Here is an 18,228-nt window from a genome sequence, read left to right as displayed (position 1 = left end):
TCCAGGTCAATTTGTAGATAACTAGCGAGAAACAGAATTAATTGCTCGAGGAAAGAAAAAGATCATGAGGCTCGACGAGGTTGACTATATTGTTAAAATATAATATAATTAATTATATCTAATTTTTTTCATCAGTTTAAATTTTTTGAATTAGTAGTAATTTCGCATTTGTATCATAAGAGAAATCCTGTTCAGTTCGAATATTGATTTCACACTTCATCCAATTAATTAGATTATATTGATCCGCATATTATGTCCACATGAAAGAGTCTGGCCCAGCAGTACTAAGATATAATATAAATGAAAGAGGGTTCGTGGAAATTCATCATGGTGTCGTTTCATTTGCCTAATACATTCACTTAGTGCAATATATAAAATTTTCACTACAAGAAAAATAGATATTTGTGACTATTTTTTGCGACGAAATGATTATTAGTGACGAAAATAGACTTATTTTAACTGAAAATAATAATATCGTTAAAAATAACTGATCGTAAATAAATAATTTTCTTGTAGTGTCTTTCACTCTACCTCTAGCTGATCTATCTCCTAACGTTACAAAGTGTCAAAGTGATTATCATATATGCAAGACTCTGAGGCGTGTCAACTTGGAATTAGTGGGCTGCAAGTTGAAATTAATTACTGCAGACAGATTGAGGACGAAAGAATATATTGCATGCCTAGCTGATACAATCAATCCTGTAATGAAGGGATCGGACGTCAACCATGGCGGCCAAAGATAATCTGGGTGAATCAGTATATAATGACTGACAGACTTTCCTGGAAAATATATCCCGAGACCTTTAGGATATATAGACAAAAATACTAATTTTCTGAACAGGTCAGCAATCCCAAATTAAATTAATATAACCAAACATGCATGCATGCATGCAGTTTGCTGCAGATCATGATCTCATGATCTAGACATGTTGAATTAATTAATTATATATTAATTGTCCGCTAAATAGAAACAAGGACTAGTACTACTACATGATGATGATATGACGTGCATGCATGGTTGGCGACAGGTCATGCACCAAAAAGCTTAACTGTGACCGGATTGGGATCCTTAACTACGTACGAGCATGCCAAGGATATTTTTAAATCTTAATTAATTTCTTCGACCAAATTTACGTGCAAGCTAAGGTTGATTAAGCTCATCAAGTTATTACTTCCTGCCCCAGATGGGATGTTGATCAATTAATTAAACACGTGATGCACGAGTAAATTGATTAAGTTACGTGTCTAATCTTTTCTACCATTTTTTGGGTCATCATATATATATATATATATATATATATATAATATCCCAAGAAATTCTTATATTCTAGCTGTGATTAGATCATAGAATATTATATATAGTCTAAGAGAATTAATGTTTGAATTAACTATATATATTGGAAAGTCTCAACGGGAGAAATTCTTGTTCAGCTATATATGCGCGCACCTTAATTAATTAATTGAGTATACGTACAACTGGGAATGAAAAGATAAGAACATTTGAAATTTTGAAGATGGTCAAGTCCAGATGGCCTAAGGCTATTATATAATTTTATTCTATATAAATATATAGGGGTTTGTCGATGGATCAAATGCCAGAACAGAAAGTACTTGAGCTTTCAGCTTCGATCTTCCTCTTAACAACAACCAAGGCAATCTTTTCTTGATCTTATCTTACAACCACCAGTACTTGCATACCCTAATTTTCATATTTTCCATGGAAAAAACAACGCCGATTCAGCCTGATCAGCACCCAACAAGCTGCAGGAACTTGACCACAATCCTAAGCATTGATGGGGGTGGTATCAGGGGGATCATCCCTGCTACCATACTTGCTTTCCTTGAATCACAACTTCAGGTATATATATCTGTACGTATAGTTTGGTTTGCAGGCCGAAAGTCTCAAGATATTGCAAGATACGTGTAGTTTAGACGTTTAATATACAAAAAGGCATGCATATACAATATCTATGAATATTATTCGTATATCATTGCAATGGCATCCAATTAGATATTATTGCACAATTCGCTATGTTTCTAGTATTATGAAACTCGATCAATCATATGAACTTATAAATATAACATATATTTATGAAAATAATGCAAATTCAATGTCATACATGCATCTATACATCGTACTAATTAATGTCGTGACAACGTACTAACAAGTTTTTGATGTAAACATGGCATAGGAGTTGGATGGAAAGGAAGCTAGACTTGCAGACTACTTTGATGTGATTGCAGGAACGAGTACAGGGGGTCTTGTTACCGCCATGTTAGCTACTCCAAATGAAAATAATCGACCACTCTTTGATGCTAAGGATATCAAGCCCTTCTATCTCGAGCATGGTCCTCGAATTTTCCCACAGAACAGGTAGTACTCCTGATCATACTTTGGACTACTTCCGCCATCACATACATAATTAAAGCGGCTAATCTATATTCTGTGCATGACAGCGTTTCTGAAAGTTCTCGATGTTTAAATATTAACTAATGAGCATACATGCACCTGCTGGTTTTGATTGCAGTGGCTTATTCGGAGCAATCAGAAAAATATTCAGATCTCTGACAGGACCAAAGTATGACGGGAAATACCTTCATGGGGTTCTAACGGAGAAACTAGGGGAAACTCGGTTGGATAGCACATTGACCAATGTTGTTATACCAACATTTGATATCAAGTATCTGCAACCAACCATTTTCTCATCACATGAGGTCTGATCTCTCTCTCTAGATCCAGATGTTAGTTTCCTTTCATGAAGATTGTGACCAAATGACAATTTCAATTTGAATATTCAGGGTACTTAAACACAAAGAAAGTGAGGTGGAAACATGAACATTATTAGTTTCAATATTCAAGCTGTGATATTAAATTATAAGTTATTTACGTTTAACATTAATTTCTTATCTTAACAAATTAAAAAGAACTATTTTATTCAATTTGCATGCATGCATCTTGACAATACTTTATCTAAATATTATTTATTAATACGTTAAATGTTGAAGAAACGAGCTATGCTTCACATCTTGATCTGAGTTCATGCACGCAGGCCAAAAAGGACCCTTGTTTGAATGCTCGACTGTCTGACATATGTATTGGCACGTCGGCAGCTCCAACTTATCTTCCTGCTCACCACTTCAACCGCCAAAACGGTGATGGAAATTTTAGTAAATTCAATCTTATAGATGGTGGTGTTGTTGCAAACAATCCGGTATAATATAGACAATAATCTTTCATGTGATTTTTTATTTGCTTTAAAAGCTCCAAAAAATAAGCTGATGTTCTTTGTGTTTCTTTATGTGCCTTCTGGGAACCATGGTTTAGGCTCTTGTTGCCATAAACCAAGTGACCAAACCGATCCTTGATGCAAATCCTGATTTCTTTCCAACCAAATCCACAGACTACGGTCAATTTCTGGTGATCTCAATAGGAACAGGCTCAGGAAAGATAGAGAAAAGATACAACGCTCAAATGGCGGCCAAATGGGGCCTTCTGAATTGGTTAATTCATGGAGGTTCAGTTCCATTAGTGGATGTGTTTACTCAAGCAAGTTCAGATATGGTTGATTTGAATCTAGCTGTAGTTTTCCAAGCCCTTCATTCAGAAGAGAATTACCTTAGAATTCAAGTAAGAAATTTCTTCTAATCCATGAGGATTTGAATTCTTGCATGCGGTTTAAAATTTCAAGTTATTAATTACTATTTTTATGAAATACTGGTTTAGGATGACACATTGACTGGGACAGCAGCTTCAGTTGATGACTCTACGATTGAGAACTTGAACAAACTTGTAGAGATCGGGGAGAGACTATTGAAGAAACAAGTATCAAGGGTGAATTTGCAGACGGGTTTGTTCGAACCAGTCAAACATTGTGGCACAAATGAGGAGGCTTTGAGATTGTATGGATAAACATGCTTGAATGTTCACTCATGCACTTGTCATGATTAGTTAAAATATCATGTTTGTGATCATAATATTTTGAAACTAATTGTACATAAAACTCTCCTTGCAGATTAGCAAAAAGGCTTTCGCAAGAAAGAAAGTGTCGAGAAGGAAAACTTGGATACAAGGAGAATCTGAAAGTTGATCAAGCCGCTCCTCATCTTTAAGTCGGGCTATTAAGCATGTGCTTGCCTCTAATCTCCATTAATATGTGTAGTAGTCAAAATTTATTCATTTTTTATTCAACTTATAATTCTTTTCATTCTTCAAATTTGTTGTAATGTGTCATTAACCGACCATGAAAGGAATTCCATTATTCATGTTTGATGTGTAATTTTCGAGTAATATTATATGTGATTGCAAATGCTATATTCAAATGATGTGTTACATGAATATATTATAATTACTTACATATATAGAATAAAGGTTAATTTGTAAGAGTTCCTTGGAAAATCTTTTATGTTGTAAAATCCCCACCATTTACTTAAGCTAATTATTATCTTAGAGATCTAAATAGTTCTACTTTAAAGGATTTCTATTCTAATGGAAAAGCCAAGGACCTATTGATGATGCTAAAAACGAGCATTTGTGAATGATTATTTGCGACGAAAACAACTTATTTTACCACAAAATAGTCATATTACAAGAAATAACTGATCACAAATAAATACTTTTCTTGTAGTTGTCGTGAGTTTATTCTAGTTTTGCTGGTTTAGTAAATCAGGCTTTTTTTTTAACACTTTAATCAATCTTATTGACTTGGACAGGCCACCCGAGTAAAGTTTAACCGCTTGAGCAGTACTTGATCGGAGCTCAAAATATTCATGATGAACAGCTCAATTAATTATTTATATATGAAACCCTATTCAAATCACATAATTAATTAAGAAAGATATCACGGCCTGCTATTTCTACGTACCGACCTCTGAAAGATGGTAATATTTGACGGACCCTCCATGCCAAAATTAGTATGATCATCATGACTAAGTATATAAATATTATAAATAATGTCTTTTTTTATATATATAAAGTGGCTATCTAACAGAAAATCTTGTTTTAACGGTTTTTATTATTTTTCCGTTAACTAAGTTAACGCCGTTTGTCCAAAATTGACATTATTTCCAATTTACCATAATTAAGTGCCATTAATTGTAGACCACTGATTATTCTCCTGTGACATGATGTAGGCAGGGTTTTTAATTGGCATCTTGCCATGCAGTTCGACCAATTAAGTGCAATCCTGGTCTCAATGTTCCAAATTGTACCGATGCAGAATATAGCTCGCCAATACTTATTATCAATGAAGTTTAATCGACAAAAGAGCCAAAGAACAAAAGTTCAAGTTTACTTACTTTCTAAATATTCTTTCGCTTTATATATATCTACTCTATTATAATAAGTAATTATTTAATTGTAAATAATAATTTTTTTCTCTTATTAACTTTTCTTATTTTTTTCATTAAGTCCGTTAAATTCTATTTTAACAAAAAATTTTTAAAATTTTTAATTATTTAACGTGTAACTCCGTTATAGAACTCATCATAAAAGCAATCGTTCGGTTTAGAAAATAGATAAAAAGAAGGCCACGCACAAAATATCCTCTGGATTCCTGGAATGAAAGAAGAAGAGTGATTTAAAGAGTAAATACTATATTTAATGCTGAACAGTAAAAAAAATTATAAAAAACAAAAAGCCATTCATATTTCCGTTAGTTCATGCATTACTCATTAATTGTCATTATGTCAGTCCGACGATAGGTAATCCCAACAAGCACGTCGTTTGGAGAACAGAGGATGCTAGCTGCACATTGCACATTAAAAGGATCTGTTGATTACTCCATTACGAGCCTCTTTCCGAAATTGAAATTGATTTGATCTTGTGTTCTGCACATTGTTCTTCATTACAGGTGATTTTCTTGAAAAAAAAAATAATTTCTTCTTAATTTTATTTGTCATCTCTTCTTTCCCATTTATTTATTTGATCATCCTGCGTGTATATGGTTTTACATATAGTATTTTCTGTTTTTTTTTTTTTTTTTTTTACTGCAGTGCTTATTATTTTCTGTGGGATATTTTTATTGATTTGTTTTCAAGTCTTGTATGTCAAAGACTTTTAGAACTTGACTTTTTTGTTTCATCTTTGCAACTTTATGGTAATATTGATTTTAAAAGTCTTTTTCATATATATTATTTTCTAGATTTTTTTATTTATTGTTATTTATATAACATAATTTCAAAACTAAAAAATTTCAATTGTTTGTTACAATCTTTTATGGCTTCCTCTATTTTTTATTTTTTTTTGGTGAATGGATATTAACTTCTGTAAGTCGTTTGTTTTCAGGTTTTTTGATTGACGGGTCTGGACATTTTTTGTTATAATCTTTGTAAGTGTATCTTGTTATTTATTTTGTATTTTCATTTGTTATATAATTATTTCCCTATTTTATCGAATTGTGAATATTTTGGAGAGGATTTTGTCACAAACTGTGTTTTGGAGAAGTTTGGCAGAACTGTTTTTTTTTCCATAAACTAAGCAAAACATACAATATATACAAATATTATAAGGTCGTTACTTAACTTGTCAAAGTATATAAAAAAAGAATAAAATGAATTTTTTTAATAAAGTCGTAACTTGTTCAAGTTTACAAACAACAACAATTTTTTTAAAAAAAACTAGAAGATCAAAATCTAATATGTGAACAATACACAAGAGAAAATAGATCTAGTGTGAGACCCAGCCACTAACACTCATGCATGTGGTTTACGGCTCCATAAACTGTTGCACGGGGTCATGCCTTACATTGTTTAAGCTCACGTTCTCATTTCCATTTCCATGCAGGTTTTATTTCCTTACTTCTTATAGCATATATATATTTGTGTTGAGCATCCTTGACCTAACTTCAGTGCCGCTACTACCTCTTCATGTTCTTTAGCCACTCTGAAAATCACCACCGTGTCCACTGCCCAGCCACCGAAGCTGCTGCCCAACGTGCCGTAACCTCCATTGCAGATTTTGGTTTCCCCTGTTTTAGATATAAAAAACAGAGGATTTCAGCCACCATCCAAGCCGCTGCAATCACGCTCCATCGGGAGCTACACCGTGCCGTGCCGTGCCCCCACGGAAACCGCCGGCGAGGACATTCCTTCACCCCGGTCCGCCGCACACTGCCTCATCCCACGGTGAGCTCGCACCACTTCCAATGGTGGTCCTTGCCTTTCGTTCTCTCCCTCGTCCTCTCACCGTGTGTCTCTCTCTCTTTCCTTTCTCTTGCCCTCGCTGCTAGTGATCAGGCGCCACCCTCGTCCGCCGTAGCTAGCCTCAGCTCCACGCCGTCGTGCTCCCCCACCTCTCCGTAAGTGCTTCCGCCGCACTATGTGAAATAATAATTTTTTTTGTGTACTTATATATATATATAGGTAGATGTATACGTAAATTCATTTTTCTGGTGTAAATGTATATATATATATGTCTGTATATATATGCAGAAGTAATCAATTTTCTGGTGTAAATATATATATATATATGTATATATATACGGATGTATACGTAAATTATGTTAACTTAATAGTAGGAAATAATATTGTTTTGTTTTTATTTGCTGTCCTAGTATAGTACGCCTCCAAGGTTAGTGTTAGGGTGTTAGCTTAATTAAGTTTATGTTATGTACTTCGGATTTGAAATCATGAGTATATTGTGTGGGTTGTAAAGTATGTTTTATTTAGGCGTAGACGCATGAATTTATTTTGTTAAATGGGTATTTTTTTTTACTAGGGCTTATATTCTATTGGAATAGTTAGTTAGTAGACTGATAAGTAACATTTAAAAAAAATATTTTAACATATCCTTTTAAAAGAATATCTTTGATTTATTATTATTTAAACAAAAGTATGAATTTCTAATTATAATGAATTTATTATAGTTATGTTACTTTGTATTATAAATTATAGTAAGATCTCTTTCGTAAATAAGTTAGAATTAAATGTTTAGTCGAAGTCGGATATTGATGAGTTTAGAAAATGATGTTGGTATGATGAGAATAATGAGAATTTTGAGTTTGAGGAATTAAAAATAGGCTATTTTTAGAAGTCGTAGGCTTGAATATCGAAATACGAGATTGATTAGAGATTTATGAAAATTTACGTGATTATCTTATAAGTGACGATTAATTTTTGTTCGGCATTGTTGAGGAAATTTTCGAAGAGCTAAGAAGTCCATGTAAGCGGGGTTCCTATACTAGATTTGCATAAAAAGAAATGAACTGAGGTTGGTTTGTAAAAATGTGCATGTTGTTTTAAAAAGAAAAAGTGAAAAAGAACCTCAGTATATGTTTTGCATTCCCTAATGAGATACGTATGAAAGAGAAAAGAAATGTTTCTTTTTGACATGAAATGTGTAGACATGAGCAATATTTGACATGTTTCTGAAATATGCAAAAGAGCGAATATGATATCATTGAAATTTTTATGCATGTGATATGAAATGATTTGGATCTGTTTTTGATCAAATAGAAATGATATGAATATGTTTCGCACGTGTTTTGATATGATATGGATATGATAAAATTTTGGCATACTTATCTGTTCTGAATATGGTTCTGATATGATGATACTGTTCACGTGATATGGTTGGTACCACCATGATATGATATGAGTGCACCCACTTTGGAAACAAAGTGGTCTTTTTTTTACGTGTTCTTTCCTGTGTGCACACTTGGGGCTCCGAGATTGAAAAATGGAAAGTTCACCACATGATACTGCTTGGTTTGGCCACCGGGGATAGCACAACCCTCCCACGGGGGTTAAACATCGTATATGATATGATATGATAAGATGAAAATGTTCAATTATGTTATGCCAAAGTGTTTTTGAATATGAAATGGATTCTTAAATATGAATTATTGTTTTTGAGTATGAAAAGATTGAAAAGTCGATCTGATTTTCTGATAACATGTTTTTATGAGATCTGCATATAAAAATAAAATGTCTTTGTTTCCGCATACTGAACTTTTTGAAAAGGCTCATGTTTACATACTAGTATATGTTCTCTGCTTACTGAGTTGTTGATAACTTATCCCTATCTTCATAATATGTTTCAGATAATTTTGATGCTACAGCTGAGAATCAGGAATAGGGAGTATTTGCAAGTTTTGTGGATCATAGAAGACTAAGTGCCTTAGGGTGCAATGACTTTTGGAGAATGACTTTTTGGTAGTATTGATATTTTATGTGACTTTGGTATGTTGAGTAATGAATATTTCTAGTTTTGTGGAAAAGTTATGTATAACGACGAGACACCATTGATGTGCCCTTACGTAGGAACATGGATATTTGTGTTGAACAAATAGCTTAATATGTTATGGAGACTCTGGTTTATTTTAAACGCATAATTGGAGCTGATTTTAGGTGACATGAGTTAACTCTCCGGACCCTCGGGGACGGGGCGTTACATCTAGGTAAATAGATCGACTGATCTAAAGTAGAACCTCTCGGATCTACACACTAGCTAGCACATTTCAATATGCCCGGCCCTTCATACAAACAAAACCAACAAAAAAAAAACATAAATTCAAAACACGGTTCAGATTCATGACTGGAAGGGCAAGATCGTGGAAAAAGAGAAATGATGGTAGTAGCTTGGGAAAAAGGATGATTCAGGGCACCCAACAAGCATATCAATGTAGAACTTGCAACCGAGTACATACTGGAGTATGCAGGAAGGAAGCGGGACTATGCTACCGTTGTGGCAAATCGAGCCATTATCTCAAGGACTGCCCTTTGCAATTGGATAGCAACAGGCCACCACCACCACCTAGGACAGAAGGGACAGCGCGAGGCAACATCCAGCGCACTACTGCGCCTGCAAGAGTTTTTGCTCTGACACCGGGAGAGGCTGAGGATAGGAATGATGTGATCACGGGTATGACTTCTGTGTTATGTTTTAAGATATTAATTTGTGAATTGAGGTTAAGATTTGGAAATTTTAGTTCATAAATGATGTTGATTGTGACCACAGGTACTCTTTCTTTGTTTTCTAATAATGCCACTGTGTTATTTGATTCAGGAGCGACACATTCGTTTATTTCCATGACTTATGCTCGATTTTGCACCTTAGAAACCGGAAAGTTAAAGTCCAAGTTAGTAGTTGCGACCCCAACAGGAAATTCAGTAGTCTGTGACGAGTTTCTACCAGGGTGTCCTTTATCAATTGAGGGAAGATTGATGCCAGCAGATTTGATAGTGTTTAACATGATTGAGTTTGATGTAATTTTGGGAATGGATTGGTTGGCTTGCTACCACGCCAACATAGACTGTTTTAAAAAGGAAGTGATATTTAGGCCCCCAAAAGAAAGTGAATTTCGATTCACAGGTTCAAAGGTGAGAATGCATCCACCCGTCATATCTGCCGTTCAAGTTGGGAAATTGTTACGAGATGGTTGTCAGGGATTCTTAACCTGCGTGGTAGAAACACCAGAAGAGGAGTTGAAGTTAGAGCAGATACCTGTGGTGAGAGAATATCCAGAGGTTTTCCCAGAAGATTTACCTGGACTCCCGCCCGAGTGGGAAGTAGAGTTTACTATCGAACTAGTTCCAGGCACGACACCCCTTTCAAAAGCACCTTATCGGATGGCACCGTCGGAGTTAGTGGAACTCAAGGAACAATTGCAAGACCTGTTGGATAAGGGTTTTATCAGGCCCAGTGTATCACCTTGGGGAGCTTCAGTCCTCTTTGTGAAGAAGAAGGATGGATCGATGAGGATGTGTATTGACTACAGGGAACTTAATCGTGTGACCATAAAGAATAAGTACCCGCTACCCCGTATAGAGGATTTGTTTGATCAGCTCCAGGGCGCTTAGGTATTTTCAAAGATTGATCTTCGATCGGGTTACCATCAACTGAAGATCAGAGCAGAGGACGTAGCTAAGACGGCTTTCAGGACTCGTTATGGCCATTATGAGTTTTTGATCATGCCTTTCGGCCTGACTAATGCCCCAACAGTATTCATGGATTTGATGAACAGGGTGTTCCATGAATTTTTGGATAAGTTTGTAGTTGTTTTTATTGATGATATATTGGTATACTCCAAAAGCAAATCTGAGCATGAGGAACATTTGAGGCTAGTACTTGGGATACTCAGAGATAAAAAGTTGTTTGCTAAATTGAAGTAGTGCGAATTTTGGCTTGATTCAATCACATTTCTGGGGCATGTAGTTTCGAAAGATGGCATTTCAGTGGACTCGGGAAAAGTGGAGGCAGTGGTTAATTGGCCGACGCCGAGGAATGTGCATGAGGTTAGAAGTTTCTTGGGATTGGCGGGTTATTACCGTCGATTCATTGATGGTTTCGCCAAGATAGCAGTTCCTCTTACAGCACTCACCAGAAAGAATAATAAGTTTGAATGGACAACAAAGTGTGAAGGAAGCTTCCAAGAGTTGAAACAGAGATTAGTGACAGCTCCGGTGTTAACAGTCCCCACGGCTAGAGGGGGATTTGTAGTTTATAGCAATGCATCAAGGCTAGGTTTGGGGTGTGTACTGATGCAACATGGGAAGGTTATAGCATACGCCTCACGCCAACTGAAAGCGTACGAGCAGAATTATCCCACGCATGATCTGGAGCTTGCAGCAGTCATTTTTGCACTTAAGATTTGGAGACACTATCTGTATGGGGAAAAGTGCAAAATTTACACAGATCACAAGAATTTGAAATATTTCTTCACCCAAAAGGAATTAAATATGAGGCAGAGGAGATGGCTCGAGTTGATCAAGGATTATGACTGCACCATCAATTATCACACAGGCAAAGCTAATGTTGTAGCCGACGCTTTAAGTAGGAAGTCTGTGGGACCAGCAGTTGCAACCCTTACCACTCAACATAGGTTGTTAATGGACCTAGAAAGAGCCGGTATTGAGGTTATCACTAGTGATACAAGTACTTTCTTGGCTAATTTGATAGTTCAACCAACCTTAATAGATAGAATCAAAACTGCTCAAAAGGTGGATTTAGGGTTGGTGAAGCTAGTGGAAGAAGTCGGGAACGGGGACAAATCTGAATTTAGCGTTTCCGAGGATGGAGTTTTAAGATTTAGAGGTAAATTATGCGTGCCAGCTAATGAAGAACTGAAAAGGTTAATTCTGGAAGAAGCACACCGTTCCTTATACACAGTTCACCCAGGGAGTACCAAGATGTATCGGGACTTGAGAGAGTCTTTTTGGTGGAATGGTATGAAAAGGGAAATTGCAAAATTTGTAGAACAGTGCCTAACTTGCCAACTGGTGAAGGCGGAGCATCAGAGACCAGCAGGATTATTACAACCACTCCAGATCCCAGAGTGGAAGTGGGAGCATATCACCATGGACTTTGTGACAAGCCTACCGAGAGTTTTGAGCGGACAAGATGCTATATGGGTGATTGTGGATCACTTAACAAAAGCTGCTCATTTTTTACCAATTAAAGTCTCTTATAAATTGGAAAAACTAGCTGAGTTGTATGTGCGAGAGATAGTGAGGTTGCATGGGGTACCGGTATCCATTGTGTCGGATAGAGACCTTCGTTTCACCTCAAAGTTCTGGCGAAGTTTACAGGAGGCAATGGGTACTAAGTTAGTTTCAGTACTGCATTTCACCCTCAGACAGATGGTCAGTCAGAAAGAACTATTCAAATCTTGGAAGACATGTTGAAGGCATGTGTGATTGATTTTAAGGGAACTTGGGTGCAACATTTACCGTTGGTCCAGTTTGCCTATAATAATAGTTTCCAGGCTAGCATTGGAATGGCACCCTATGAAGTTTTGTATGGCAGAAAGTGTAGATCTCCATTGTATTGGGATGAAGTCGGTGAAAGGAAACTTTTAGGACCAGAGACTATCCAGCAGACTACAGAGAAGATAGATATCATTCGGGCAAGAATGAAAGCAGCTCAAAGCTGACAAAAGAGTTATGCAGACAAGCGTCGCTGCCAATTGGAGTTTGAGGTTGGAGATAAAGTATTTTTGCGAATAGCACCGACAAAAGGAATTATGAGATTTGGAAGGAAGGGCAAGTTAAGCCCAAGATATATTGGGCCATTTGAGACTCTTGACCGGATTGGACCAGTGGCTTACAGAGTAGCACTTCCACCAGCACTTGCGGGAGTCCATAATGTTTTTCATATATCCATGTTGAGGAAATATGTTCCCGACGCGACGCACGTTATTGACTATGAAATACTTCAGATTCAGGAGGATATGACTTATGCGGAAGAACCAATTCGGATTTTGGAAAAGAAAGAACAAGTGTTACGGGCTCGAACTATCCCTTTGGTTAAAGTAATGTGGAAGAATCATGCTACTAATGAAGCTTCTTGGGAGTTGGAGGAAGAAATGCGAGATAAGTACCCACAACTCTTCGAAGCGGGTTTTGACTTTTGATAATAAAAAATTCCGAGGACGGAATTTTTATTAGGGGGGGAGGATGTGAGACCCAGCCACTAACACTCATGCACGTGGTTTACGGCTCCATAAACTGTCGCACGGGGTCACGCCTTACGTCGTTTAAGCTCACGTTCTCATTTCCATTTCCATGCAGGTCCGTTCCTCACTTTTCCTCTAGGTTTTATTTCCTTACTTCTTATAGCATATATATATTTGTGTTGAGCATCCTTGACCTAACTTCAGTGCCGCTACTACCTCTTCATGTTCTTCAGCCACTTTGAAAATCACCACCGCGTCCACTGCCCAGCCACCGAAGCTGCTGCCCAACGTGCTGTAACCTCCATTGCAGATTTCGGTTTCCCCTGTTTTAGATATCAAAAACAGAGCATTTCAGCCACCATCCAAGCCGCTGCAGTCACACTCCATCGAGAGCTACACCATGCCGTGCCCCCACAGAAACCGCCGGCGAGGACATTCCTTCACCCCGGTCCGCCGCACACTGCCTCATCCCACGGTGAGCTCGCACCACTTCCAGTGGTGGTCCTTGCCTTTCGTTCTCTCCCTTGTCCTCTCACCGTGTGTCTCTCTCTCTTTTCTTTCTCTTGCCCTCGCAGCTAGTGACCAGGCGCCACCCTCGTCCGCCGTAGCCAGCCTCAGCTCCACGCCGTCGTGCTCCCCCACCTCTCCGTAAGTGCTTCCGCCGCACTGTGTGAAATAATAATTTTTTTTTGTGTACTTATATATATATATATATATAGGAAGATGTATACGTAAATTTATTTTTCTGGTGTAAATGTATATATATATATATGTGTGTATATATATGTGGAAGTAATCAATTTTCTGGTGTAAATATATATATATGTGTATTTATATACGGATGTATACGTAAATTATGTTAACTTAATAGTAGGAAATAATATTGTTTTGTTTTTATTTGCTGTCCTCTTATAGTACGCCTCCAAGGTTAGTGTTAGGGTGTTAGCTTAATTAAGTTTATGTTATGTACTTCGGATTTGAAATCATGAGTATATTGCGTGGGTTGTAAAGTATGTTTTATTTAGGCGCAGACGCATGAATTTATTTTGTTAAATGGGTATTTTTTTTTACTAGGGCTTATATTCTATTGGAATAGTTAGTGAGTAGACTGATAAGTAACATTTAAAAAGAATATTTTAACATATCCTTTTAAAAGAATATCTTTGATTTATTATTATTTAAACAAAAGTATGAATTTCTAATTATAATGAATTTATTATAGTTATGTTACTTTGTATTATAAATTATAGTAAGATCTCTTTCGTAAATAAGTTAGAATTAAATGTTTAGTCGAAGTCGGATATTGATGAGTTTAGAAAGTGATGTTGGTATGGTGAGAATAATGAGAATTTTGAGTTTGAGGAATTAAAAATAGGCTATTTTTAGAAGTTGTTGGCTTGAATATCGAAATACAAGATTGACTAAAGACTTATGGAAATTTACGTGATTATCTATCTTATAGGTGACGATTAATTTTTGTTCGGCATTGTTGAGGAAATTTTCGAAAAGTTAAGAAGTCCAGGTAAGCGGGGTTCCTATGCTAGATTTGCATAAAAAGAAATGAACTGAGGTTGGTTTGTAAAAATGTGCATGTTGTTTTAAAAAGAAAAAGTGAAAATGAACCTCAGTATATGTTTTGCATTCCCTCATGAGATACGTATGAAAGAGAAAAGAAATGTTTTTTTTTACATGAAATGTGTAGACATGAGCAATATTTGACATGTTTCTGAAATATGCAAAAGAGCGAATATGATATCATTGAAATTTTTATGCATGTGATATGAAATGATTTGGATCTGTTTTTGATCAAATAGAAATGATATGAATATGTTTCGCACGTGTTTTGATATGATATGGATATGATAAAATTTTGGCATACTTATCTGTTCTGAATATGGTTCTGATATGATGATACTGTTCACGTGATATGGTTGGTACCACCATGATATGATATGAGTGCACCCACTTTAAAAACAAAGTGGTCTTTTTTTTACGTGTTCTTTCCTGTGTGCACACTCAGGGCTCCGAGATTGAAAAATGGAAAGTTCACCACATGATACTGCCTGGTTTGGCCACCGGGGATAGCACAACCCTACCACGGGGGTTAAACATGGTATATGATATGATATGATAAGATGAAACTGTTCAGTTATGTTATGCCAAAGTGTTTTTAAATATGAAATGGATTCTTAAATATGAATTGTTGTTTTTGAGTATGAAAATATTGAAAAGTCGATCTGATTTTCTGATAACATGTTTTTATGAGATCTGCATATAAAAATAAAATGTCTTTGTTTCTGCATACTGAACTTTTTGAAAAGGCTCATGTTTACATACTAGTATATGTTCTCTGCTTACTGAGTTGTTGATAACTCACCCCTATCTTCATAATATGTTTCAGATAATTTTGATGCTACAACTGAGAATCAGGAATAGGGAGTATTTGCATGTTTTGTGGATCATAAAAGACTAAGTGCCTTAGGGTGCAATGACTTTTGGAGAATGACTTTTTGGTAGTATTGATATTTTATGTGACTTTGGTATGTTGAGTAATGAATATTTCTAGTTTTGTGGAAAAATTATGTATAACGACGAGACACCATTGATGTGCCCTTACGTAGGAACATGGATATTTGTGTTGAACAAATAGCTTAATATGTTATGGAGACTCTGGTTTATTTTAAACGCATAATTGGAGTTGATTTTAGGTGACATGAGTTTACTCTCCGGACCCTCGGGGACGGGGCGTTACATCTAGGTAAATAGATCGACTGATCTAAAGTAGAACCTCTCAGATCTACACACTAGCTAGCACATTTCAATATGCCCGGCCCTTCATACAAACAAAACCAACAAAAAAAAAACATAAATTCAAAACACGGTTCAGATTCATGACTGGAAGGGCAAGATCATAATCATAAACTAAACTTCTCTTCTATCTAATATATGCGTAAGAACCTATGGCAAAAAATACAGTTTAGTAAAAAAAATCTAGGCAGCCATTCGTGGAGAGTAGAGGGCTGCGGTGGGCTTACCTTGATTAGCAACGTGCAGCGTCCAATGATTGGGCACGGTAGGATTGCTCTGTGGAAGTGAGAGAGAGAGCAGAGAGAGAGAGCGAAAGCAGCGTGAACATGTTTGCGATAGCTAGTCCAGGTTGCTTCCGGTGGAGGCTTGCAGTGGTGAAGGTCATGCAGGGGTTGATCAAGGGGTTGACAACGTAAAGGGCTAGGCTTCTAGGGAGGCGATAGCGTGGAGGGGAGGGGGTTGTCCGTGATGCAACTGCTCTGTTTTGGACTCCTAAAAACAGAGGCTCTCTAAGCTTGGACATGGCTATGGTGTCTCGAGGGTCAAGGTGGTGGTAGTGAGGTTTTGGCAGGGTGGATTGGGCTTTCTTGGAGTGGCTCTCAGTGGGTGGGTCTCTTTCCGTGTGATCTGAGTGCTCGTGGTGGAGTTCGACTTTTGCTGGCTGCGGGTGGTGCAGTGGTGCATTGCAGAAGTGCAAGGTGCGGGGCTTAGGATGGTGTAAGGCTTAGGACGGTGTAGAGAGGCAGCTATGCATGGGTTCTTGTGGCAGAGTATGGGTCAACGTCCATTTTCTCTTCGCTTCGCTCTCTGGTTTCCTCTCTATCACTCGTTCAGAAATGTATTAAAATTTCGAACCGTAAGAGGTCAGGTTTTATACATAGCATGCGACTAGAGGATCGGATGAATAGAATTCACTATCCTTGTGTTTTCTCTATATGAAACCGAACGGTGGATGCGACCATAACTTGTATTTTCTCAGGTGGAGTGGACGACGAGGATGTGGTTGTGGAGTGGTGATGTGGATCGTGATGCCTTAATATTCTTTTTCTATTGATTGAAACAACTTCACGTTTTTTTGCCCTTTTAATGGGTTCTCCACACATGAGAGCCAGAAGGGGCATTGCTATATATTGAAAATCTTGCAAAAAAATCTTCAGAAAAAGAGTAGATGATTCAATTTTTTCTAAATCCTAACCGAATCAAGTAATAGAAGTATAAGAATTTTAATATCATCTCTACTGATGGCGTACAAGATGACAAAAAAGATAGATCACAATAGAATTATCAAGGAAATCAATTTTTAAACTAATGTTTTTGTTGAAGTTGTATTAAACTTATCACAAACAATTTTACTAAAACTATTGATATCATAACTATCTATGGGACTATGTTACTGATTAAACTATGTTTTAATCTTATAATCTATGCAGACATGTAATTATTATCCAATACTTAACAATTATTACACAAAAATATTTGTTAGGACTTTTTTTTTTTTTTTTGTATATTCATTAAATTATTGATTGAAATCTATATTGTTTTCTTATAAGAACCACATTATTTCTTTAAAATAATCATTTTCCTAAACTAGGCAAACGTGCTTAGCACGTTGCTCCTGCACTAGTATATATAAAAACATGAAATCAGCCAAAGGTGATCTTTTACCTTCATATTATATATATATATATATATATTTGTGTATCGTGTGTGTGTGTGTGTGACTTTGATCTGCTTAACTACAAGTCTCGAGTCTCAGCTACAAGTCTTGCACAGAAAATGCTTAGGTGATATTGCCACTTTTGTTTGTCTAAAGCAAGAGATGGAGCACTATAGTAAGTGGAAGTACCGTTCATCTAGTTGCTGGTGTTTAATCATGATGAAGATGCAGCACTATTTAATCCATATCAGAGAAACCACTATCCACGCGAAAATGATCAGAATCATTATTTCCATGAAAATGTTGCTTTCCTAGCTAGCTATTTATAGTTTCCAGCAGCACTTCATGTAAAAGGTACGTACAATCTCATTT

General features: G+C 36.5%; 1 protein-coding gene and 1 long non-coding RNA gene across 2 annotated transcripts; both read left to right on the top strand.

Annotated features, from left to right (window-relative positions):
• The first annotated feature begins 1,630 nt into the window (after positions 1-1,630).
• LOC121243012 (patatin-like protein 2) lies at positions 1,631-4,235 on the top strand. The gene is made up of 7 exons (XM_041141059.1): positions 1,631-1,858; positions 2,193-2,374; positions 2,529-2,715; positions 3,051-3,212; positions 3,326-3,628; positions 3,725-3,900; positions 4,014-4,235. The coding sequence occupies exons 1-7, from the start codon at positions 1,718-1,720 to the stop codon at positions 4,108-4,110; spliced, it is 1,248 nt and encodes a 415-aa protein (XP_040996993.1). The 5' UTR covers positions 1,631-1,717; the 3' UTR covers positions 4,111-4,235.
• A 9,532-nt stretch (positions 4,236-13,767) lies between these two features.
• LOC121243011 lies at positions 13,768-14,896 on the top strand. The gene is made up of 3 exons (XR_005936040.1): positions 13,768-13,866; positions 13,967-14,039; positions 14,854-14,896. It is a non-coding gene; the product is annotated as an uncharacterized LOC121243011 (long non-coding RNA).
• Positions 14,897-18,228: the final 3,332 nt, after the last annotated feature.

Source organism: Juglans microcarpa x Juglans regia, chromosome 8D (assembly GCF_004785595.1).
Source record: "Juglans microcarpa x Juglans regia isolate MS1-56 chromosome 8D, Jm3101_v1.0, whole genome shotgun sequence".
NCBI classification, from domain to species: domain Eukaryota; kingdom Viridiplantae; phylum Streptophyta; class Magnoliopsida; order Fagales; family Juglandaceae; genus Juglans; species Juglans microcarpa x Juglans regia.
The sequence above is the reverse complement of the archived record's forward strand: the minus strand, read 5'-3'. Positions and strand labels throughout refer to the sequence as shown.

What these genes read in the sequence shown, in the direction of transcription:
- LOC121243012 (XM_041141059.1), top strand. Translation starts at nt 1,718, where the DNA reads ATGGAAAAAACAACGCCGATTCAGCCTGATCAGCACCCAACAAGCTGC. An exon ending in TCCTTGAATCACAACTTCAG is followed by an intron (nt 1,859 to 2,192) that starts GTATATATATCT and finishes AACATGGCATAG; the next exon opens with GAGTTGGATGGAAAGGAAGC. An exon ending in CGAATTTTCCCACAGAACAG is followed by an intron (nt 2,375 to 2,528) that starts GTAGTACTCCTG and finishes TTTTGATTGCAG; the next exon opens with TGGCTTATTCGGAGCAATCA.